Raw genomic sequence first — 22676 nt, forward strand, 5'->3', positions numbered from 1 at the left:
AACAAACCAATTCCCCTGGGCTTGCCCAGGTGCTGGGCCTGGAACAGCCAGGGCAAGGTTCAGAGCATGTTGTGGGGCTTGGAAACTTCCTTATTGCACTGCTCTTTCATGGCTCTTCCTTTAAAGTGCTTGCGCTCTTTCCATGAATTAATTGGCATGGAGGCCACATGATTGCCCTCAAAACAGGAAACTCCAGCAGAATGGTCAAGAGGATTGCTTTCAATCAACTTTTCCTATGCAGTATCTTTGGGATTAGCACTGGAATTTTAATTACAGGCTGAGCTAGCCATGCCTGGTACCATTGCATCTATTAAAATAGGAATGAGATGTTCATCATGGCCCTCACTGCACCACCAGTGCTGGACCTGAGCAATGTTTATTTCTGGTTGTGCAGTCTGAGGGGGTCTGGGGACAGTGGATGTGTCTCAAGGGACTCCTGGGGGACAGAAATGAGGAGCATGAAGCAAACTGGGCAGTGAAAGAACTGAAAGGTGGCACGTGGCCTGGGAGCTCCTAAACAACAGTGTCTGTCTCCTTTGGAAAAAGGGTTGGAGGTATTTTAAACAAGGCACTGTGTTGATCCTTGGGAGAAGATGCATCTGCTGAGGGATTTCTGTGCTCCCTCCCAGCTCTTGTGAGCTGCCCTGACAGCGCAGGTACCTGCAGCCAGGGTGTTGTTGAGGCGTTTACTCACTAAAGGAGTGATTTGATGTGATACTGACCCTGTGGCTGCTCCTCTTTCTTCAGAATGGGATTGCTGTTTTTGAACAATGGCTGAAGGGCGGTTTTCCTGCCAAGGAGAAGCCCTGTGTGACCCGGCTGGGAGCGGGGGATGCCTGGTGGGACCCTGGGGCTGGGAGCAGCACCAGCTCCCCCTGTGCTGAAAACCTTCCCACCTCTGCCCTAAAAAGCAGTAATGGCTCAGAGGGGGAGGTTTAAAACCACTTTCAGAGGGTATCATTTACACGTCTGTTGTGTGCAGGCGGCCCTGGGCACGTTTTTCGTGTTCCCCCGTGCCATCCATTCAAATCCAGACCCAGGTCCAAGTGTGCACTTGGCATTTCCAGGCACTGCCACACTGGGATCTTCGTCAAACTCCTCCACCGCTGAGCACCCGAGGTGCTGCCGTTATTAAAGTCAAAATTCTTGCTCTGGAAATGATTTTGTCTCTGCCTCGCTGGGCTGCAGGACGTTGCTGGCCGTGCACAGCACAGACACGGCGCTTTGCCCCAGGCTCACACGCTGTGCATGAGGATTAGTGACTCCCATCCCTGCCCGTGGTCAGTCTAGGGAGCGATGCCGGGGCTGTGGTGCCCGAATGACTAAAGAGCAGCATCAAAGCCTCTGAATTACCTTCAGAGCTTGCCTTTTTCCACAGAAGCAGGAGAACGTCTAATTTTCTCAGAGCATCAAATTAAGTCGGGGAAGGCGAGGCCTGGCCACGCAGAATTAGCTGTGGCAGACACATTCATCGTGCTCGGGTCCCTGCCTGTGACACAGAAGCACTTGCTGCTGAGTCAGGCAACAGCAGCTCACAATTGGAGCTTTGCAGGAGGTTTATGTGTGATTGAAAAGCATTTGGGGCTCTGGGCTGGAAGCTGCAGTTTGGGATGTGAGGCCTCTTGGCTCAAAATGGCTGCTGCACCCTCTGCCCTCACGGATGGGCTGGGAGGTGTTTTGCAGGGGCTGTCACCGTTCTGTCCCCTGCCTTAGTCACCCTGGAAGGGTTTCTCTCCTCTCCCTGTGGTGCAAGCAGAGCCGTTTCAGGAGCTTGGTTTGATTTGGAGGGTGTCTGAAAGCACGATCCTTCCTAAGGGCCTCCAGGTCTTGCAGGATGGGGTGCTCCAGCCTGGGCCCCTCTTCTGAGCGCCTGCTGCTTCTTTGTGCTGGGGTTGTTCTCCCAAGCAGGAACATCTGTGAGCTGCTCCAAGCATGTGTTTCAGTTGGCCACCACCTGCAATACACCATCCTGCAGGTATTTTGCACATTGCAGGGCCTTTGCCTTGCACCTGAGTGTGGAGAGCAAACCTGCCCTCGTGTTTAACTTTCCATCATCCCAACACGGGCTGCGTGCCTGGTGCTTCATCCCAGCCTTTGCAGGGGATGGTCCCTTCTCCAGGGCACTCCTGTTTGGGCAAAGCAGCTTTGAAAGAAACTCCAAAACCTCTGATCTCCCACCCTGATTCCATGGGTTCTTTCTCCAGCTCTGCCATGTGTGTGAAGGCTGCCTCTCCAGGCAGGTGCTTAATTACCTCATTGCCTCGTTAATGATCTAGGACACATCTTGTTCAGATCCAATCGCTGTTTGGGAGCAGCTCCCTTCAGCCGTGTCACCGGATAATAAAGCCAAATTTGCAGGCTGCATCCTGTAAGTTATAAGCAAGTTTTCCAGACAAAGTGTCCTGAGAATCTGCCATTAGTGAATTTATTTAGTGCTATTACAGCATTGCTAATCCTCTGGGGAGAGGAAAATTAGGCTAATGCGTTAACTGCTGCGGGGAATTGCCCTGATGTCCTGCTCCTTAGCTCTGGGGCTTGAACTCAGAAGGAGCTGCAGGATGCTGGAATGAGCCTGGAGAGGCCGTGGGGTGGGAAGCAGGCAGGTCCTTTTGATGTCTGAAGGGTCTGGTGATGAGTAGTCCCCAATAGCCGTGGGACTGGGCTGTTAAGGAGATGGCGTGGTGGGAATGTCCTCTGTATTTAGAGAGATCCAAAGGAGCAGGACAAGGGCTGCCCATTTGTGCTGTGCTGGACTGGGGCACCTCTGGTTTCTGGGGAAAGATCCCTTGGAGCTGAGCTGGCTCTGCTTCCACATCCCCCTGACTTGTGCTGAGCCTGCCGCAGGCTGGGGAGCTCCTTAATGGGTCTTAATTCCACCTGCAGGGAGGAGTCCTGGGGCCTTGGCACTTCCCCTCTGCTTATCAGTTGGCAAAGATAAGGCAAAGCAAAACAAAGTTTGAGGACCCAGTAATTTTAGACTCCAGAAAATCAAGTGTCCTATTATCCTAGTGGTGAGGAAGTTTTTTCAGCTAGGCTGTTCTGAGGCTCTGGAGATTCCTTTGGCTTGTGGAGTATGAAAACTGCTGCACAAGGGAGGAAAAGGGCTGCAATGGGAATTGTATCAAAAGGTGCCATCCCTGGTGCAAGGCAAACAGAGGCTGATGAGTGTGTGGGACCAGGCTCTGATTCCTCCCAAGGTGGTGTCTGGGACCCTGATTTCATGCTCCACTGTTCTCCATGGCTTTTCAGACACTCAGAAGGGTTTCCCTGTGGCTGAGGTCGGCTCAAGTGTTACAGGCTCAATCTCCAGCTGCAAGGAGCCAGTATCCTTTGTAAGTCAGCCTGGGCTACCTGTACCTGCTGGCCCTTTTGCCAAACAAGCAGCACCTCCACAGAGCAGAGCATCCCTCGTGGATGCAGAGGGCTCCCTGGGGATGTGCTGGTGGGTGCTGCTGGTGAGACAGGCCCTTGGTTTTATTTGGTGTAAAGATAGGGCATCCTGAGCAGGGCCCATCCAGGGTGAGGAGATGCACAAACTGCTTTTCCATAGGTATTTTATAAACAGCTCTGGGCTGTTTCCAGGTGCCAAACAATTGGAGACCAAACCCCAATCACCCTCTGCATCTGTGCTCTCTGGTTGTTCCTGTGTTTCTCCTCCTACTTCCCAATGGTTAAATTTGTTGTCAAGATCCTTCCCTTGCTCTGCTGTGGCACCCACTACTCTATAGAGTCATTTAGGACCTTATAAGTGGAGTTTCCCCTGCAGTGTCTGCCCAGAAGCAGCTCTGGCTGGTGTGAGGGCATGGTGGGTTTGTGCAGTGCAGATTCTGTTGCATCCCGTCCTGGGGGGCTGAGTTTGAGAATGAAGAAGTTCAAAAGCAAGGAGGTGAAAAGGAAAGAAAACTGATCCAAAGTAATGGTGTGCCGAGGGTGTTCAGGAGGGGAGAGGGACAGAGGAGGCAAGTTCATTGTCATCCAAGAAGGCAAATGGTCTTCACAGGTAAGAGTAAATCATTTGTGGGCCATGTTCACCTGCCATCTCCTCTAAAAACCCAGCAGAGGCCAAGCTGATAGCGACAGCACATCATCCTCCAGCCTCTGCCAATCTCTTATGAAAGGTTAGCCCAGGATGGTTTCTGAAATCTTCCTGCCCTGAAATGTTCAGTGCTCACCGAGGTCCTCTAGGCAGCTGTGCCTGCTATCTGTCCCTGCAGGCAACTACTGAGCTGTGTGAGCAGCAAGAGGCAGCTGCTGGCTGTGTGAGTGCCCTGTAAAACCAGGCATCTGCATCCTGGCACTGCTCCCGGCCACGGGGATAAATCCTGGTCTGGAAAACCAATGAAGTGATTATGGTGTGACTTCCCATACCACCTCCTGTTGTGTCTGGAGCCCTGCAGGAGCAGCCAGCCCCAGGTCTATTCCCCCAGGAATGCGTCTCAGCCCCAAACAGAGCTGGAGCTCAGCTGGGAATGTGCCTGGGCAAGGCACAACCTGCTCTGGGATTGGTTTTGCCTCTGGATCAGCAGCAGCATTTCCAGGCTGGAACAACTGGGATGAAAAGAAGGCTGCCCACCCCGACCCATCTCCTGTGAGGACAGCAGCTCTGCCAGCTGTGGCAGGAGGGAGCTTGGTCCCATTGCAGCACAGAGTGATCCTGCTGGAGATGGAGCTGGGATGGGGCTGCCTGACTGGAGGGGCCAGGAGATGGGGTCAGGAGATGAGGACCCCTGGCAATGCTGTCAGGATGGTCTCCCAGAGCTGTGCTCAGGTTTCCAGCTGCACAGGGGCAGGCAGGTCCTGCCCAGCACCTTGGGCCCAGCTCCCAGTGCCAGGTGCAGCCGTGTGGGTGGCTCTGGTGGAGAACTGGCTGAACTGGTCTCCTTGCTGGTTGCTTCATGCAGGGTCTGGGTTAACCACCGTGCTCTGCCCTGGCACGGCTCGGGCCAGTCCAGGCAAAACCCACGGAGGATCTGGAAGTGACCTGGGCTGAATCCAGCAGTGCCTGTCACAAGTGTGAGGATCTGTCATAATCCCCTGAGGATTCTTGCAGCGATTTCCCCTTCCCCTGAGCAGATCTTGGTGTCCATCACAGAGCAGGGGAGGCCAAGCTGGCAGCAGCAGAACCTTCTGGGCTGGCAGAACCCATCACCCCTGAGCCATCCTCTGGCTTCCCCTGCCAGCCTTTCCTCCTGAGGCTGGGAGAGAGTTTTGCTGAGGGCTGGGCGAGCCCTGCTTCTCTGAGCATGAGCAGGCAGCCAGGAGCTGCCCCTCACATGGACTCTGCCTGCCCTCCTCCCCTGTCTGGCTGAGTGAGGGAGAGGCAGCTCAGTGCTGGGTGCTCAGCATCACTCCTGGACTAGGGCTCAGGCAGGACCTGGCCTGGCTTCCCAGCTCGTGCCTCACACGGTCTGTGAGTGGCCAGGTGCCCTGCCAAGGACGCTGCTCTCCTCCCAGAGATCATCCCCATGTTTGTCTGCCCTGTCTGTGTGGCACAGAGGCTGCTGCAGCTGCCAGGGCGTGTGTCTGTGTGTGCACAGGGCCAACAGCAAGGACTGTGGCCTTTGGAACGCTCTGTCCTTCTGAGGGATCTTGGCCAGGCTGGGACGTGGCTGGGGAAGGATCACAGCAGTGTCCTGTTACACAGAGGAGAGGAAGGTGCTGTCCTGAGCTGTGCAGGTGAGGAGCCCCAGCTGTGGGCTCCAGGCTGCTCCAGGGTGATGGATGGCTCAGGAAACAGGCTGTCCAGAGGGCTGTGCTGGTATCTGCTTGGTTTACTCCTGCTGCTAATTCTTAGAACTTCCTCCCTGTGCCAGGGGCTGTTTACCAGGGGATTACAGGCAGTTGATCTTGTCTAATTTAGTTTCCTTTTAACCTAGAAGGAATTAATCCCCTCCTGGCCCATGCAAACAGCAGCCCGTTTTGTGTGGGTGCAAGATTGGGTCTGTGTGGAATCAAATGCTTCCAACTCTCATCTCTAGCAAGGTTTCAGGTCACTTAAAGTCTTTGAGTGCCAGTGCCAGGGACTGGCTCTGGTCTGGGGGTCCTCCTGGAGCCTCCAGCAGCTCTGGTAAGAGAACATCACTGCTGTCATTGGTCAGTGGGATCTCAATGGCAAAGAGGTGCTCTCTCAGCAGCCACTTTCCATCCTGTCTGTGTCTTTCCCTCTCTGAGACAAGTGTGATTTAAATTTAAAGGGGACAAAGAGGTCACCCAGGAAGGGACAATGCACCCTGAGTCTTTTCCTCTGCTCCTGGGTTGTCCTTGCACCACACAAAACAGGTGAAGAACAGCCACAAGCCTGTGTTGGCATCACTGGTGTCTCGCTGGTGCTTAGGTGGGGGCTGTGACCCCCATCTTCTCCTGTCCCCTTCCTCCTCCATCCTCTGCCGTCCCTCCCTGGTCCTGCATTGGGAAGATGCCATGTTGCTGTGGGATCTGTGTTGGATCAGCCTGAAACACAGGGTTCCTGGTTTGTGGGGACCTTTGAACTTGGCTTTGTCTGAAACCAGCCCTGGCTGTGGCCAGGGAGAGCCCTACTGGCAGCTGCACCTGGATGGGCATCCCCAGGAGCCACAGGGATGCCAGGGTGCTGCTGAGCTTACTGGGAGCCACCTGGGACTCTGAAAGAGTTGTCCAGGGGCAAAGCCTGGTTTAAGGTCTTGTGTAGACAGGGTGCCTGGCCAGAGCCTCAGACACAGATTTTGGGGCTGGGATTGTCCCAGAGCCTGGATCCCGGTAGTTGGGGCTCCTGGGATGCTGGAGCTGCCGACTTTCCCTCTGCTGTGAGCCTTTGGTGTTTTCCTGGGAGCCAGGGCCACCTTGTGCTGAGCCTGGGCCACAAGTTTGCTGGACTGCAAAGTAACACCATATTCTGAGAACTGCTGATTCCCAAACTGCTGCTGCCACCTTGGGAAGTGCTTGGTTGGCTTTGTCCGTGGGGATTCTGCTGTTCTGTAGCGTTTTAAACAGATGCTGCAAGGAGATGCTTTAAAATGTGCTTCAGTGGCTGCAGTGCACTCTCTCCAAGTTGTGTTCCCAGCCCTGCAAAGTGCCCTCTGTCCCTCTGCTGGAAAGCTGCTGCTGTGGCTGTGTGAGCCCAAACACTCTCTGAGCCAGGGCGAGGTCTCCCGCTCTCCCTCTGGGGCTCTGTTCTTTCCACCCTAAACTGGTTTTTCGAGTCATTTTTTCAGATGTGCCTCCATCTCTGCTGCTCACCTGCGTTCGGGGAGGAGCCTCCCAGGAGCTGCTCTTTACTGCTCTGCAGAGCGTCCCTCGCTGAGTCCTGGCCTTCCATCCCGACAGACCGCAGCAGGGAGCAGGAGCCAGAGCCCACCACGAGCCTGCAGAGCCCGGGACACCAGCTGGGACCTGGCCAACATGTTCAAGGGGGTGGGCAAAGGCTCCCCGAGCAGAAGTTCCCCCAGCAGAGGTTCCCCTGTCAAACCGAGCAAGTAAGTGTGAGCCCTCTCCTCTGTCTGAGCTGTGAGACCCTGGGGGAGGACAAGGGATGGGTGATCCAGTTTTTTGAGCTACCCTAAGTGCCATCCCTCTGTGGAGCAGCAGGAGGTTGGGGTTTGCTGGGAGCAGATACCAGAATGTGCTGCCTGGCACATGTCCTTGTCTCCTGTGGGCTTTGTGTTCCTTCCCAAAGTGTCCTGCAGCCCCTGGGATGTGCTCAGAGCTGTGGTCATTGAGCAGGGAGGTGCAAAAAGCCCCTTTTGGGCAGGTAGGAGCTGGGTAAAAGCAGCCTCTGTGCTTGGGTGGAGCGGGGTCTGCTCCATGGTGAAGCAGGTCCCAGCCTGGCTCTGAGATCCTGGGATTCCCTGGCTGTGTGAGGCTGGTGTGATGCTGCCCTGGGATCCCTGGAGAAGGATGCTCAGTGTGCTGCTGCTCCTCAGCTGGTGGAGGTGGGTGAGGATGGGTTTGCTGGGACAGGCCGGGTCTCTGCAGCTCGAATCGCTGAGTTTGCCTCTTTCAGACCTGCTTGGAACAACCTGCTCTGGTGGAAGGTGTTCCTGCCCATGGCAGGGGCTTGGAACCGAGTGCCTTTAAGGTCCCTTCCAGCCCAAACCAGGCTGTGATTCTACGGAGAGATCAGTTCTGAGGGAATGAGATGTGTGATGCTTCCCTAGGATCAGGGAATCCTCTGGGAGGGAGAGCTCCTGCAGGGAGACCATCCCTCTCTCCAGCTGCTGTTGTTAACTCAGGTTTATTTTCCACCTTCCTCAGCAATTTTGCATATTGGTTGATTCCATGGGAAGTCCCTGCCCTGCTGTGGTTGGAAGCTGAGGAAGTTTCCAGGGAGGTTGTGCTGAGGAGAAGGGGACATGCAGGGTGAAGGGGGTGCTGGCCACATCTCCTGGGCAGTCCAGGACAGTGTTTGTGTGTGTGGACACCTGTGTGCTCACAGCACGGTGCTGGCCCCCAGATGTGCTGTTTTGGGGGCCAAACCCAAACCCAGGTCAGCCAACAGCCACTGAGGAGGGGGTGGCTGGGCAGGGCAGCGGGGCCTGGGGACAAGGTGACCCCACAAAGGTTGGGGCTGCCCAGGGAGCAGGACCTGGAGCTGGACCCCTGCCATGGGAAGCTTCAGTGGAGCTGAGCATGCACAAACCCATCTCAAAGGCAGGTCTGGGGGCTCTCTGAACACCGAGCTTTGCCTGGGGCCTGGCTGCAGTGAGGCACCTCCCCAGCAGCCCAGGAACTGTGTCAGGCTCTGGTTTATTCAGCCTTACTAATGCAATCTCTCCACCTTCCCAGCCAGATCCCAGAGCACGCTGGGGATTTCTCAGGATCCTACAGAGGGTTTGGGCAGCTCTCCCCCGGCATGAACCTCTCAGATTAACTGGAGCTGCATCCCAGCAAGACCCCACTCCTCTTCCCCGTGCAGGATGGAGGCTGGAGCCAGGAGCACAGCAATTACTGAGCTAGTTGTGCTTGTTTGAGGAGGCACCAACCATCAGACACAGCCTAATTCTCTTGGCCATGGCCTGGGGCTTGGTCAGTGCCCACAGTAGCTGAGAAAATGAATGTGGATGAGTTGTCTCAGGAACAGCCACAAGCACACGCTCTCTAGATGGCCCCAAGAAAATGTTGGTGGCTCACAGCTGCTCTTGGTGGCCCCAAGGCCAGAGCCTCAGCAGCAGCTGAGCTTCCCTGTCTCTGGGGTTCCTGATTAACCCCACAGGTCCTGATCCCAGCTCTCAGGGCTCTTTGCTGTCTCCCCTTGGTGGGTGCATCCCAGAGAGGCATCAGCCAGCACAGGTTGTGCCCGAGGAGCATCCTGGAAGTGCCCTGCTCTAGGTGAAGGCACTGCAGGGCTGAAAGGGAAAACTCCTGAGAAGGTGGAATTGAACTGGATCTGGCTGGACTGGCTGTGCCTGGGTGTGATTTTGACAAAGGTTGTGGGTGGCTTGGGAGGTGGATGGCAAGTCATCTCCTGGGATTTAAGTGTCTCCTGGGATTGCTGCTTTTTCCACCACCACCCTCTGCTTCTCCCCAGTCAGTCTGGAGCAGTGTGACCCTGGGGACAGGCAGGGGGTCAGTGGTGGTCTGCTGGCATCTGCTGGCAAATCAAAATGTGCCAGGACTTCTGTGTGTGTCGGGGAGAACAGACCCAGCTTTGGGCCCTGTGGCCATAAAGAAAAGTCCCGTGAGGAGGGGACTCAGGAGAGGGGTCAGAGACTGCAGTGGGTGGTGCTGAGCTCCTGCCCAAAGTGCCCTGGCAGGAGTGACCAGGAGTGGGGGACAGTCCTGTTGCTGTGAGACAGCGTCCCTTGTGTGCAGCTGGACTGTCCAGGAGGCAGAAAGTGGTAGGAGAAATGAACCAATTAATAATGATAATAATAGTGCTGTGCCTCTCCTAGGCATGAGATAGCCCTAGGGAGGAGGCTGCCCTGGCTGCTGAGGAGGAGCAGGAGGAGCTTTGCCCAGCCTTGCCCTCAGCCATCCTGGGGCTGTGGCTGCACCATGCTCTGTGTGTGGAGCTGGACCCGAGTTTCAGGGGCAGGGGTGTCCAACATGAGCTCATGGCTGCCTGCATCCCACCTGATGCCAGACTGCCTCTCTGCAGCCCAAATGTCAGTGTGTTCACCCTGAAATGCAGGGCCCAGCTCTGGCTGAGTGAGAGCTCCTGCCCAGGGGCAGCAGGGATGGGGCAGGGATGGGCAGGGGGACACCCCGAGGAGGGACAGTGATCCCTGTCACCACGGGCTGTGTGGGTGGGGGTTTGCACAGGCTCCTCTCAGCACACCCCTGCTGCTCCTGAGGTGATGTTCTCCAGGAACCATCCCTGCTTCCCTGAAAACCGGGCTGTTTGCAGCAGCATCCAAGCTCGGGTGCCCTGTGCAGCACAGGCTGGGATGGGCTGAGTCCCCGTGACCAGGAGGCTGCTGACATCTTCTCAGTTCTTAGTTTTGTTGTGGCTCAGCCTAAACAAAGCAGATTCCTGTGCCCAGCCTCAGGAACTAAGGGATGGAGTGCCCCGGTGTTTCCTTCAACCAGGAAGGGAGTGCCAGCAGGAATAAACAGGGTTTTGTTGGTGATCTACCATTCCTAGGAAGGATGGATCCTCACTTCTCCCCTCTCAGAGCAGCAGAGAGTTATCCACAGCCACATGACAAACTGGGATGGGCTCAAACAGGACTCCCCATCCAGGCTGTGTAGGGTTCAGCCGGCCCTGGGGGGAGGATGCTGCTGGTCCCCCGGGCCAGCCCAGCCCAGCCGTGACTCACATTCTCCTCCCTGCGCAGGGAGCCCGGGCAGGAAATCTGGGTGGTGCTCAAGTATTTGCTCGTGGGACACCACCTCATTCCAGGCGTGTCAGGGATGAGTGGGAGATTGTGTAACCTCCTGGGGAGGGGGGACCTCTGAGAGCTCCAGCCTGCTGGGCTGCTCCCTCCAGCCTGTGCTGCATCTCCCTGAGCGCTGCAGCTCACACCGGGAAAGGGCAAGGATGGAGGAGGAGAGATGATTAACGGGGTAGAAAACACAGGTTGTAGCAGGGAATGATGGTGATGGATGCGCTGCTTTGGGCTCTTGGGCTCCACAATCCCTGGAGTTAGACCCTGTCGAGCACAGCAGCTCCTTTCACTCTGCTGAGGAGCATTCCAGGCAGGGAAGCTGAGGCATGGCCAGAGGATCTGCCAGCCCCAAACCTCCAGGACAGCTGAGAGCTGCAGGCCCACGCTTGGGAAATGAAAAACAAGGGAGGAGCTGAGGAAAGGGGATGGAGGATGCTGTGAGCCGAGCTCTGGGGCTGTGCCTCCTCTGGAGCCACACGGGCTGAGCTCACTTCAAACAGGAGCTGTGGCACCCCAGTGCTTGGCTCGGGGTGACTGTAGCACTCCCTGGCACGTTACAGTCACTTGGGGCTGTAATAAATGAACATCCCAGCATCTGTTCCAGCCTTTGGAACTGTGGAACAGCTGGAGCCACGAGTAGGAGCTGGAGCAATGATAGAGCCATTAAGGGAATCATTTTCCCCTGTCCTTTGTGGATTCAGGGGCTTGGAAGGAAAGCATGTGGTGGCTCTGCTGCAGGACATCACCTTTCTCTTACCTTCTTCTCCCACCAAGACGTACCAAGCTGCCCTGAAGAAGTGTCCCCCCACTCCAGCTGACCCTCAGTGATGTCCCATTGCTGCTGCTCAAACTCTCTCCTCCTGGTCTCAGATCCCAGCACTCAGCCTCTGCTGAACTTTGTCCCCTCAGCAGCATTCCGAGGGCTCCATCCCTGCGTGATGCCATCACTCCACACCCTCCTGCCCCTGCCCACATCCTGGCAGGGCTGTGCTCTCCCTGCCTGCAGGGTAGGGCCAGCACTGTCCTCAGGGCAGATGCTGTTAGAAGCAGCAGGACACGGGGACAAAGGTGGCAGTGAGGTTTGTGCTTCCTTGTCTGCAGGGAGTGTTGGGAACCATCCCAAGCCTGGCTGCAGGCTTTGGATCCAGCTGTTCCTGCAGGGGTGCTCATTCCCAAGGGTGGTGGTGGGATTAGGGCTGTGATGGCACTGTTGGTTGTGTGGTGGCACCGAGGGTCTGCCACATTGTGGTGGCAGCAATGGTGGCTGTTGGGGACCTTCAGTGAAGCCTCACTGGGGTGAGGAGGGCTGGTAGGTGTGCTGTGGCCTTGGGAAATTGGAGTCTTGGAATCACAGGATATCCTGAGTTGGAAGGGACTGATCAGGATCATCGAGTCCAACTCCTGACGCCAAGAATCCCACCATGTGCTGAGAGCATTGTCCAAACACCCCCTGAGCTCAGACAGGCTCAGTGCTGTGACCACTTCCCTGGGAGCCCGTCCAGTGCCTGAGCACCCTGTGGGTACAAAACCTTTTCCTGATATCCAGCCTAAACCTGCCCTGACTCAGCTTTATGCTGTTCCCCGAGCTCTGAAAACACCACAACAGCCTACAGCACCCAGAGGGGCTTGTGGTCTGCATAGCAAGTCCTTGTCCCCTGCAGCCCAGTCTCGGGGGGTGCCACTGGGCTCACCAGTGTCTCACTGGGCCCAGCCTGGAGAGCCTCACAGGGAACAGGGTGGCAGCTCTGGGCAGGGCTGAAGGGCCACCTGTGTCAGCAGCCAAGGGCAGGCACCCAGGGAAACAGCTCCAAACAGGGTGAGCACGTTGTGCTGCCTTTGCAGGGTGCTCCCCTGGCCCCCAGCCGTCTGTGGCTTTGGGTCTTCCCATCCCAGATGTGGTGGTGGTGCATTTGGGAATCCTACAGCAGGTTTTTCCCCCTTTATTTTTTTCCCTGCTATTCCCCCCACGTTGATGTTTTTTTTTTTAATCCACACAAATTTGAGCATCTGCAGCAAGGAGTTGTGCAGGTGTGCTGGGTTTGTGCAAAATCCCAGCAGTGCTCACTCTGAACACAGCAGCCCTGGCCTTCTCCTGGCTGAGGGCAGCAGCCAGGCACTGACCACTTGCGTGTGACCCTTGGCCAGAGCTCAGACTCTTCTTGAGAGACCCAGTGGACGTGGGGGAAAGGGTTGAAGGAGCAGGCCTGGGGCAGGTCCTGGGCAGTGATGGAGTGAGCTTTGCTTTACCCCACCCATCTTTGCTGTTCCCTCTCTCAGGTCCTCCACAAACGAGCTGGCCGTGCTCATCTCCCGCATGCAGACAAATGCTGACCAGGTGGAGAAGGACATCCTGGAGACTCAGTCCAGACTCAAGCAGGTCAGCTGTGGCAGGGGGTGGTGGGAGGTGAAAGGCTTTGCAGTGTCTAGGACAGCAGGGCAGGTGTCTGCTCTGTGCAAGCTGGTGCAGGTTTGGGGGCTGACTCGAGGCTGGGGAGGAACAAACACCCCACAGAGCCTCCCAACCCCTGGGGCTGCATCCCAAAGCCTCCCAGATTCTTCCTGCTCAATGCCTCAGGCTTTGCACAGCCCAGGCTGCCTCACCTGTGGCAGCACAGCCCTGTGCCCTCCAGCAGCCCCACAGGCTGCCAGCCTGGCACACAAAGCCCCTGGGAGGAAGGGAGCTGGAGCAGGAGGCTGGGCTGGGCACCAAGGCTCCTCTGTGGTTGTTGTGTGCAGCATCCAGAGCCTCTGTGTTGGCCAAGGAAAGTGTTGTGAGGTCTGTGTGATCCAACCAGGCTTTTTCCTCTGTCTCCATGGCCTTCAGGACTCCAGCAATCACCAGAAGAACAAAGCTTTTGAGTACCAGACAGAGAATGCCAGGAACCTGAAGGAAGCTGAGACCCTGCTGAAGGATCTCTTCCTGGATGTGGACCGTGCCAAGAGGCTGAAACACCCACAGGCTCCTGAGATAGAGAAAGAGTGAGTACAGTGGAGGGACTAGTGTGATGAGGGCACTGAGCAATTGGGAACCTCCTCAGGACATAGAATGAACTTCAGTCCTTGCCATGAGTGGTAGTTTCACTCTTTTCCCACAGAGTTTAGCCTTAAAATCATCTTTTCTGCCAATTTATTATAAATACACTGGTATGCAGAGTGGATGCCAGAGCAATTTCCCAAGAGGCCCCATCTTTTGGGAGCCCTTATAAAAGGTACCAGAAAAATGCAGAGCTAAAATGTGGCACCACTCTCAGGGCAAATCCCCTTTTCCTCTGCCTTCCCTAAAATAAACACCTTTAATTTGGGCAAGCACAGAGACAGAGGTGTTGGAGTGTGAGAAGAGCTTCAGCTGGCTTCTGGTGCTTTGATCCCCTTCACTTCCAGCACTTCTGTGTAGCAATCAGGAGGGAAGTTTCCTAGTTGGGAAGGGACAGCCCTGGTCTCCCTGCAGCATCCTCCTGGGTAGGAATTCCTGAGACATCCCTGAAGCTGGAGAGCAGCAGGACAAGTGCTGGGCATTGCTGAAGGAGGCCAGTGCCACAATGGGACAGCAAAATACCCTGGGTCTTGTGAGTGAAATTTGGGCTCCACGAGGCCCACCTTGTTTCTCCTGCTTCCTGAGTGACCCAGGGACCGGTGCCTTTCCCCTTGGCAGCATCCAGCAGCTCCATGACCGTGTGACACAGCTCTGTGCGGAGTACCGGGCCCTCTACGAGCAGCTGAACATCCCCGAGGTGGGGCCCAGGGTGGACTGGACCAGGATCCTGGACCAAAAGATGGTAACAGCAGCAGGGTTTGGATGTTTTCTCCCATCTCCTGCCAGGCCAGATAATGTTTGCTGTTGTCTGTAGCCAGCCATTGCACAGCATAAGGCGTGTTGGAGCTGGTGGGAATAACTCAGTGGCTCTGGGTGGAGGACAGACTCTCCTACCTCTTAAAACCCTCTGGAGCACCCTCTGAATTCACCTCTTCAGATTAAGAGTGACCAGAGGAGGATCAGGTAGAGAGTCCTGCTGTGGGATGGAGAAGGTGATGTCTCCTAGGATTTTACAGCCCTACCTTTCAGGGTTTCACTCTGCAAGGTTTGGGTATATGGAGTGCCCAGATTGGAGCCAATTTGGATTCCCCTGAAAGCTGAATGGTAATTAAGTGTGTCCCATGCATGTCACCATGGGCAGGGGGCTGGCTCAGCTCAGGTCTGCAGCCCAGGGTTATGTGGTCTGGTTATCTTTGTCCCCATATACGACTGAGGAAATAGCAACCAACAGCAATAATGGGAAACAAAAAAAAAATCCCCTCCCTTCCTCCTGGACCTCTATCAGATACCAGAACCCTGCCAGCAGTGCCTGGGGTTTCCCCCTGAAATGAAGCCTTTTGCTTTAGTGTGTGCCCTGACTCCTTTTGCACAGAAACAAGTCAATGCAGGACAGTACGGCCCCAGCATGTCAGAGCTGGAAAAGCAAATAGCTGAGCACAACATCCTCCAGAAGGAGATCGAAGCCTACGGGCTCCAGATCAAGAACCTCCGCTCCGGGGTAAGGAACCCTCTGTCCCCTCCTTGCTGCTGCCACCCACGGGGGACCCTGCTGGCTCTGCTCATTGTCTGGCTGGGTGTCCCATCTGCTCCTCTCACAGTGAATGTCCACCCTTGTTCTGCAGAGCCATGGGGGGCCAGGGAGGTGGCTCCTGGATGGTTTCTAAAGCACATTCCATAAATGAGTTCATCAGCATTCACCACATGTTTTGCTAATAGCTTTTCTTTTTTTTTTTCTTTTGTTGTTGTTGTTGTTCAACTCCTTGGTCTTGACTGTGTTGTAATCCAGGATGTGGCAGATTTAAAAAGCCAGTACAAGGACTTGCTGGTAAGGTTCTTGGTGTTTTTCTGAGCAGATGGGGTCTTACAGCAGAGTAACACCATCCCTGATGGGCAGGAAACGCCCAGTTCAGAACAGGAGCTGCCCCTGGGCTTGCACAGTAAAGTTGTGTCCCTCATATCATTTCCCTGTTTCCTTCCCTCCTTGGGATAGACATAAATTGAAAGAACTCCTGCTGTCCTCAGGGCAATGCTGAGGGTGAGATCCATGTCTCTCCTCTCCATGGGTCATGGATCTGCAGTTTCCTCTGTGAGCACAGGGACCAGAGGGCAGCAGGAAATCCAGCCCAGCCCACACACAATCCAAATCAGGATTGCAAATGTGGAGCTTTCCCTGATCCCTAACAAGGGCTCCAGAGAGGAAATGAGCAGCCAGAGCAAAGGAGGTGGCCAGGAAGAAGGTTCTGGGTTTACCCAGCTGGGCCCGTGAAGGTTGATGCTGAAAATGGGATTTGTGAGAAATCTCATCTCTGAGACTGCCCCAGGCACCAGCCCACACCTGGGATTCTGGTTAGACAAACATACCTTGTCTGTGAGGAGGGAAAGAGAACAGCAGCCCCATCAGATAAGAGCCAGTGGTGGCAGATTTCTCACCAAGGTTGCTGGGAATCTCCTGCTGGATGTGTAACAGGACTGTGGTCCTGGGGAGGAAGAGGAGGAGGGGAATGGGACTCCTCAGGCTGAGCACTGACACTGTCTCTGTCCTGTGTGTGGGCAGAAAGCTTCCATCTGGCGAGGGCAGAGCCTTGGCAGCCTCTACCACCACCTCCAGGGCTGCACCAAGGAGCTGGGCTACCTGACGGAGCAGCAGACCAAGATCCTGAAGCAGGACTGGAGTGACCAAATGATGGATGTGCAGAGCGTGCGTCGGGAGTACGAGGTGAGCCCTTGGGGGTGCCGGCATGTCCTGGCCACGAAAGACTGGCTAAGCCTGGTTCTGCAGGGTGCATCCCAGCCTCCTGCACCTCCAACACCAGCCCTGAGCATGAGGCTTTCCAAAACAGAGGGGGAAGTGAGCCCCTGGGACCCTCTGTGACCCCTCCAGTCCCCTGAGCTGGCACGTGGGATCATACTCTGGAGAGCTGCCAGGGAGGCTTTCCATGGTCAGAGAGAAGGGAAGGGCTCAGTGCCACATCAGCCTCCATGGCCACAGTACAACCTCCAGTGACTGCCATGTGCTGGGACACAGACAATGAGAGGGATAATTGCTTGGGAAAATGCTCTTTGAATGAATGCCCTGATGCTTTCTGAGGCCCAAGTGTGTCTAATTTGTTTTAGCTCTGCCTATCCCCTTCTGTTATAACAAACAAACAAACAAGGCTGTCTGTGCTTTGGGAGCCTTATCTCTGTTATGTTTGCTGTCCCAGGAGGCCATTCTGTGCTCCTTGCATGCTCCCAAGGTCAGAAAGTTTCTTTTCCCCTCCAGGATTTCAAGTCCAATGAGCTGCTCAGCCAGGAGGAGTTTGTGAACCACCTTCAGGATGATGGGGACAGGATGATTGAGCTGAAGCACCCAGCCATCAAACCTATCCAGGTAGGGAGAGGGGATCTGTTCCTCAGCCCTGTGGGAGAATGAGAGTGTTTCTGTGCTGCAGGTGGTGGGTCAGAGGAGACCCCTTCACCTCTCCCTGCAGTTATGTTACTCTTTCCTTCCACACTGCACTGGCTGCACTGTAGCATCTTTCTGCCTGCTCCAGGCCTGCAGGGAAGCTGAGGGAAGTCCAGGGTCTTCACCCTTGCCAAAATTTCCAGGAGATAGTGGCCAAGATCTGTGTGCTGGGACCAGCTCCTGCTCTAGTGCTCACACACATCAGTACAGCCACCCTCATACTTAGGAAGTTCCAGCTTTGGTGTGAGTTCTCCCAAGGGAAAGCAGCTCCCAGCCTCCAAGGCTGTATTTCCAAGCCTGCAGATGCAGTGCCAGGCTAAGGTGGGCTCTCAGCCCCCAACACCACTGGAGATGAGACCACTTGAGAAGTGATGGCTGCTGTGTGTGAGCCAGGTCCTTCTCAAGGGGTGTCCTCACCCAGGCTCAGCACCAGGCACTGCCTGGACACAGCTTTGTCTCTGCTTCTCCTCTGATCTCTGGGACTTGTGAGGACAGGAGACCTGTGGTGGGGGAGGCAGGACCAACTGGAACCCACTGAGATGTGCTCTGCCCTACCACAGGCTCACCAGGAAGCTTTGAAGAATGAGTGGCAGAATTTCCTGAATCTCTGCATTTGCCAGGAGAGCCAACTGAAAAGTGTGGAGAGCTATAAGAAGGTAAAAAGCAAAATCTGTGGGCCATGGTTCTGCAGGTCAGGCCAGAGTGGGCAGACTGGGAAGAGAGACAGCAAAGGGGTGAGGATGGGAGACCCTCTGCTTGCACCTAGTAAAGGTATTTTGGGGAAACACCCCTCAAAATATAATCTTTTAGAGGTGCTGGGAACTGAGAGACCCCACTGGACCTGGAGACAGTAATGTCCCCCCATGCCTGACTGTTTCCCCACCCACACCTCCAGTTCCAGGATGATGCTGAGGCTGTGAGCCGCTCCCTGAAGAAGATGAGCTCTGACCTGGACACCAAATACAGCAAGTTCAACAAAGACAGCCCTGGGGTGGTGTCAGATCTGCTGCTTCAGCTGGAGGTGAGGCCTTTGGGGCTGGTGGCACCAGCCAGACCTCAGGGCAAATCCAAAGTTTAAAACTCCCCAATAAATGACAGAGGGGAAGGGGAAGAGGTGGGTGAATAATCCTACAGGGATAGCTCACCCCAGCTCTGTGCTGGGGAGGGGGAAGCCCAGAAGATCCACACTGCTCACACTGCCCTGAGATGGCACTGTCCCCATCAGTGACACACAGCCAGGCCCCAAGGCATCAGCAGAGTAAAGGAGAAGTGCAGGGAGAAGCCATTTGTTGTCCCCAACATAAAACACTTGGATTAGAGGGCCTGCAGAGTGTGAACCACTGGCATCCGAGATCCTCCCATCTCCTCAGCACTCTCATGAGCCAAGGGCAAGGGAGGGAATAAAGAAATCTGACCTCAGGGGTGAGATGCAGATAGGAAAGGAAAATTTGCCCTGGAGAGAGGGAGGAGACACGTTCACCATGGTATCTTCCCAAGTATGCAACACACTTTGCTCTCAAGAGATGCTGGAATCTTGGCACTTTCTGACACTGGAATGCAGCCACCCTTGGCAGGTGTTCCATTTCTGAAAAGGAAAACTTCTTCAGGATATCTGATATGAAAGTGTGGGTTCACCTAAGGTTAACCCAGGCTGTGTCCTCAACAGCAGATCTGTGAGCAAAGGAAACTGAGGATGGTGCTGGCAATGGGAAGGGGAAGAAGGAGAATGGAGGGGTTGAGAATGGAGAATCTGACTCCAGCCCACAAGGACAGATAATTGGTCCCAGCATACCTGCTGTAGTGTGACCCTACCCTTCCTTACCCAAACCTGGTCACAACTACTCTGTTTTGTCTAGAACGAGGAGAAGGTGTTGAAGCAGGCAGAGAAGAGCATCACTGACCTGAAGAGAAGGAGCAAAGAGATCAGCCCACTGAAACTGCGCAGGACACGTCCCCCTCAGCCCCTCACCCTGGACACCCTCTGTGACTGGGATGCTGGGGAGGTGAGGGCCGGACTAGCAGCACCCTCAGAAGGGACAGAGGGCTGCATTCTTCTCTGTTTGCTCCAGATCTTGGCCCCATGGTGTGAGGACCTGTCTTTCAAGCCTTTCCCTGGGTTTTGTGTCCTGTCCAGGTGCAGCTGACCAGAGGGGACAAGTACACTCTGAAGGACAACAGCAACCCAGAGATGTGGGTGGTTCAGAGCAGCACTGGCGTGGTCCAGGAGGCACCTTCTGCTTGTTTCTCCATCCCTCCTCCTGACCCTGAGTCCATAGACAAGGTCAACAGGTGAGTCTGCAGCAGAGACCCTGACCCAGAGAGACATTTAGACTCTCTTGGGTCTTAACCAGCCTGACTGCAGAGAAACAGCAGCTGGTGACAGGCCTCTCGACTATCTCATACTAAATCCCTCCTGGAGAGGGATTTTTCCCTGCACCCAGGTATTTCATCCAGGTGCCTGCCATTCCTCAACACCCCTGCACACTTCACAGACCTCACTGTCGATGAGTTTTCTGGCAGTCAGGCTTGATTTCTTCACCCCAACATGTGATTCGCATAGGTTTGACTAAATTCACTGTAGAATCAGTCTGGAACTTGGGACTTGCCAAACAGGACAGAGTTATCTGTGGTATCTCCTCTCAGCCAGCCCCAGCTGGAGACTGAGCAATGCTCCTTGAGCCTGTGTGTGGGTTTGCTGCCTGCCTGCTCCGTCAGCTCCTGATGTTCCCACAGGATGGGGCGGTGGTGCAGGGAGGTTGGCACTGCCTTTTTAATCATGGCCCCGGGTGTTTGGGTAAATCAGAGCTGCTCAAGTGCTGAGGAAAAGCTGCAGCCCAGACTCAGAGCTATGCAGGAATGCCCAAAGTGGGAGCTTGGGTCCCCAGTGCCACGGGGTGTGATTGCTTCATCGTGCTCTCAGTGTGTAACCCTCTTCACACATCCCAGGATTTATGGGTTTCATTAGTGTTTTAAAACAGAAATTCAGTTCCTCTGCACAGAGGGACAGCCCTCATCTGACAGCAGCCAGGCAAGCTGGGAATTGCTGGTTTTAACACACAGCGTTTGACTGGAACAATCCACAGCAGGGATGAGAACCAGCCTGGTCCTTCCTGTTCCCCCTCCTTCTGGTTCCAAAAGTCTTTTCCCACCCAGAAATATTTTTTGGTCCTTCAGGCTCTGGCAGATCCCAGCCCTAGTTGCATTAGGCAGGAACCATCCTTACAAGTGGGATGTGGCACTTCCAGTGCAGCAGCCACAGAAGCAGCCACTTGTGTTTCCTGCAAAGCACCACAACCATATGAAATTCATTTCCAGCTTTGGTGGCTTCTGCTGAGAGTGGGAAACACTGGCTTCCTTGGGAGAACTCAGCTGCTCAAACCAACCAGCTTTTCTTGCTGCTGTTTCCTTTCCTAAGGGACATCTCTGAGTTACAACAGGCTGCAGGCTCCCAGCCACTGAGGACACCTTCCCTTGCCTTTGGGGACACCTCCCCAGCACAGCCATGGAGCTGATGCTGTGCAGGGCTCTGTCAGTGCTGTGTCCCTTCCTGGCTGATGATGCCCCTCTGCTCACAGGTTGGAAGGGGAACTGAGCACGGTGAAGCAGAAGCGAGCAGCGGTTCAGAGCACCCTGAGACGCAGCCAAAAGGAGCAGGTGCAGCCCAGCCAGCAAGGTTTGTCACCTGGATAGTCCAGCCCTCTCTGGAGGCAGCTCTGGAAACAGAGAACCCACCCAGGGTGGGCAGAGGCACCTGCAGCTCACACACAGACACCTGCAGAGGTCCCTGTGGAGGATGCCTTCTCCACCATGGCAAAGAACAGCTGGCAGGACAGCCTGACTCCTGTCTCAGCAGTTCACTAAGTCTGCTGCCCTTCTCAAGCCTCTGAGATTGACCTCCAGCTCCATCAACAGCTGGAGGGTATTTAGGATTTCAGGGGGATGTGCCTATCCAGAAACTTTAATTAAACCTGCTTTGTAATCTGAGTCCCTTGCAGTTCTCTTCCCTAGCTGGGGGCTGTGGGATGAGCAGGCAGCCACGGCTAAATCCCAACCCTGGGTTATCTGTGTTATTCCCACAGCTGTAGTTCAAAGGCTCCCAGGAAAGCTGAGAAGGGATGTGTCTGCATTTGGCTTTGTCCCTCCTTTGGAGCTGTGGCTCACCATGGCACAGCTAAAACCTGGGGATTAACCTAAGCTGTGTCTCTCTGCAGCTCTGTCCAAGAGCCCTCCAGCAGTCCAGGATGATCCCAAAGCTGACCAGCTCCTCAGCAGCCTGGATCGCATTGGCAAGGACCTGGTCCAGGTGGAGAAGGAGGTCCTGAACCGAGTGAGGTCTCCTGTGAACTACAGTGACCCTACAGATGACCTTGGCAGGAGGATCAAACAGCAGCAGGTGAGTTGGAGCAGGAGCAGTTTGGTAGGGCCGTGTCCTTGGCCCAGAGCAGGAATGTGGAAATAACACACAGCTGATGCTCCAAAGGAGAAAACCATGGAGCAGATGTGAGGGTTTCAGGCTGGCTTGAACCCTTGAAATAGGACTACATGAAAGCCTCAGGAAATGCAGGCCCTTCCCTCGCCTCTGGAGCAAGAGGGTCCATCCCTTTCAGAGCTGTGGTGCAGGTGCCAGTCTTGGGAATGCTGTCACCCTACACTCTCCAGTCTGTAACAAAGGGACTAAGGGATAAAGGGAATTCATCCAAGGGCAGCTTTGTCTCACCTGCTGGGAAGTACAGACCTGTAAATGTCAGTGAGACAGGAAAAGAGGCAGTGCCCTGGAGCCCTGCTCCTTTCCTCTGGTCAAGGTCTGGGTTTGCAGTATTGCAGCTTGTTACATCTTCATCTCTGGGTATTTATCTGGCTCTGGCAGTAGGATAGGCTCAGGCAGGAAGGTTTTTTCCATCTCTGTCCATGTGGATCCCTTTCCCACACCCTGCCACTGCCAGACAGCCACAGTCTGGATGGGGCTGTGCCCCAAGGGGCAGCTCCTTCCGAGAGGGGCACCACACCCTGAGCCCCACAGCCAAAGCTGCCCCTGAGGGAAACACATTTCCACAGCAGCACTGTTATGGTTGTGTTGGGTGACTGTGCTTCCATCTGGTGTGCCAGGAAACAACAAAGAAACTTGAGAACCTGGGGGCAGCCAAGGATGCCTTGCAGAAGGAGTGTGAGACCTACCTTTCCAAAAAACCCACCAGCACCTCGGCTTCCCAGCTCCCTGTCACGCTGAATGCCCTCAGGAGCAAATACAACGATGTCAATATGCTCTCCAGCCTGTACAACGAGAAGTGAGTGATGGGCATGAGGGAAGGAAGTGTCCTTGCACAGGTGTGCCAACACAGAAGCATGACAGAAAATGATTTTGATCTGTATGAATGTTGGTTGAGGTCCAGCCCAG

General features: G+C 55.0%; 1 protein-coding gene across 4 annotated transcripts in view; it reads left to right on the top strand.

Moving 5' to 3' along the window:
* The first annotated feature begins 1210 nt into the window (after positions 1–1210).
* The window catches only part of EVPL (envoplakin), a 29222-nt gene continuing 7756 nt past the window's right edge, over positions 1211–22676 (top strand). The window contains exons 1-16 of one of the 4 annotated variants that reach the window (XM_086856704.1): positions 1211–1280; positions 7303–7451; positions 13080–13179; positions 13627–13781; positions 14455–14578; positions 15209–15334; positions 15623–15661; positions 16391–16552; positions 17099–17206; positions 17842–17937; positions 18177–18302; positions 19138–19284; positions 19416–19570; positions 20857–20954; positions 21493–21674; positions 22388–22566. In XM_086856704.1, coding sequence (XP_086712830.1) covers positions 7378–7451; positions 13080–13179; positions 13627–13781; positions 14455–14578; positions 15209–15334; positions 15623–15661; positions 16391–16552; positions 17099–17206; positions 17842–17937; positions 18177–18302; positions 19138–19284; positions 19416–19570; positions 20857–20954; positions 21493–21674; positions 22388–22566 — 1871 coding nt within the window. In that variant the 5' untranslated portion in view covers positions 1211–1280; positions 7303–7377. Of the gene's footprint in view, positions 1976–2204; positions 2369–7190; positions 7452–13079; positions 13180–13626; positions 13782–14454; positions 14579–15208; positions 15335–15622; positions 15662–16390; positions 16553–17098; positions 17207–17841; positions 17938–18176; positions 18303–19137; positions 19285–19415; positions 19571–20856; positions 20955–21492; positions 21675–22387; positions 22567–22676 lie in introns of those variants that run through there. The other 3 variants (XM_086856701.1, XM_086856702.1, XM_086856703.1) reach the window with 3 other exon arrangements.

This window comes from Cyanistes caeruleus, chromosome 19 (assembly GCF_971803275.1).
Source record: "Cyanistes caeruleus chromosome 19, bCyaCae1.hap1.1, whole genome shotgun sequence".
NCBI classification, from domain to species: domain Eukaryota; kingdom Metazoa; phylum Chordata; class Aves; order Passeriformes; family Paridae; genus Cyanistes; species Cyanistes caeruleus.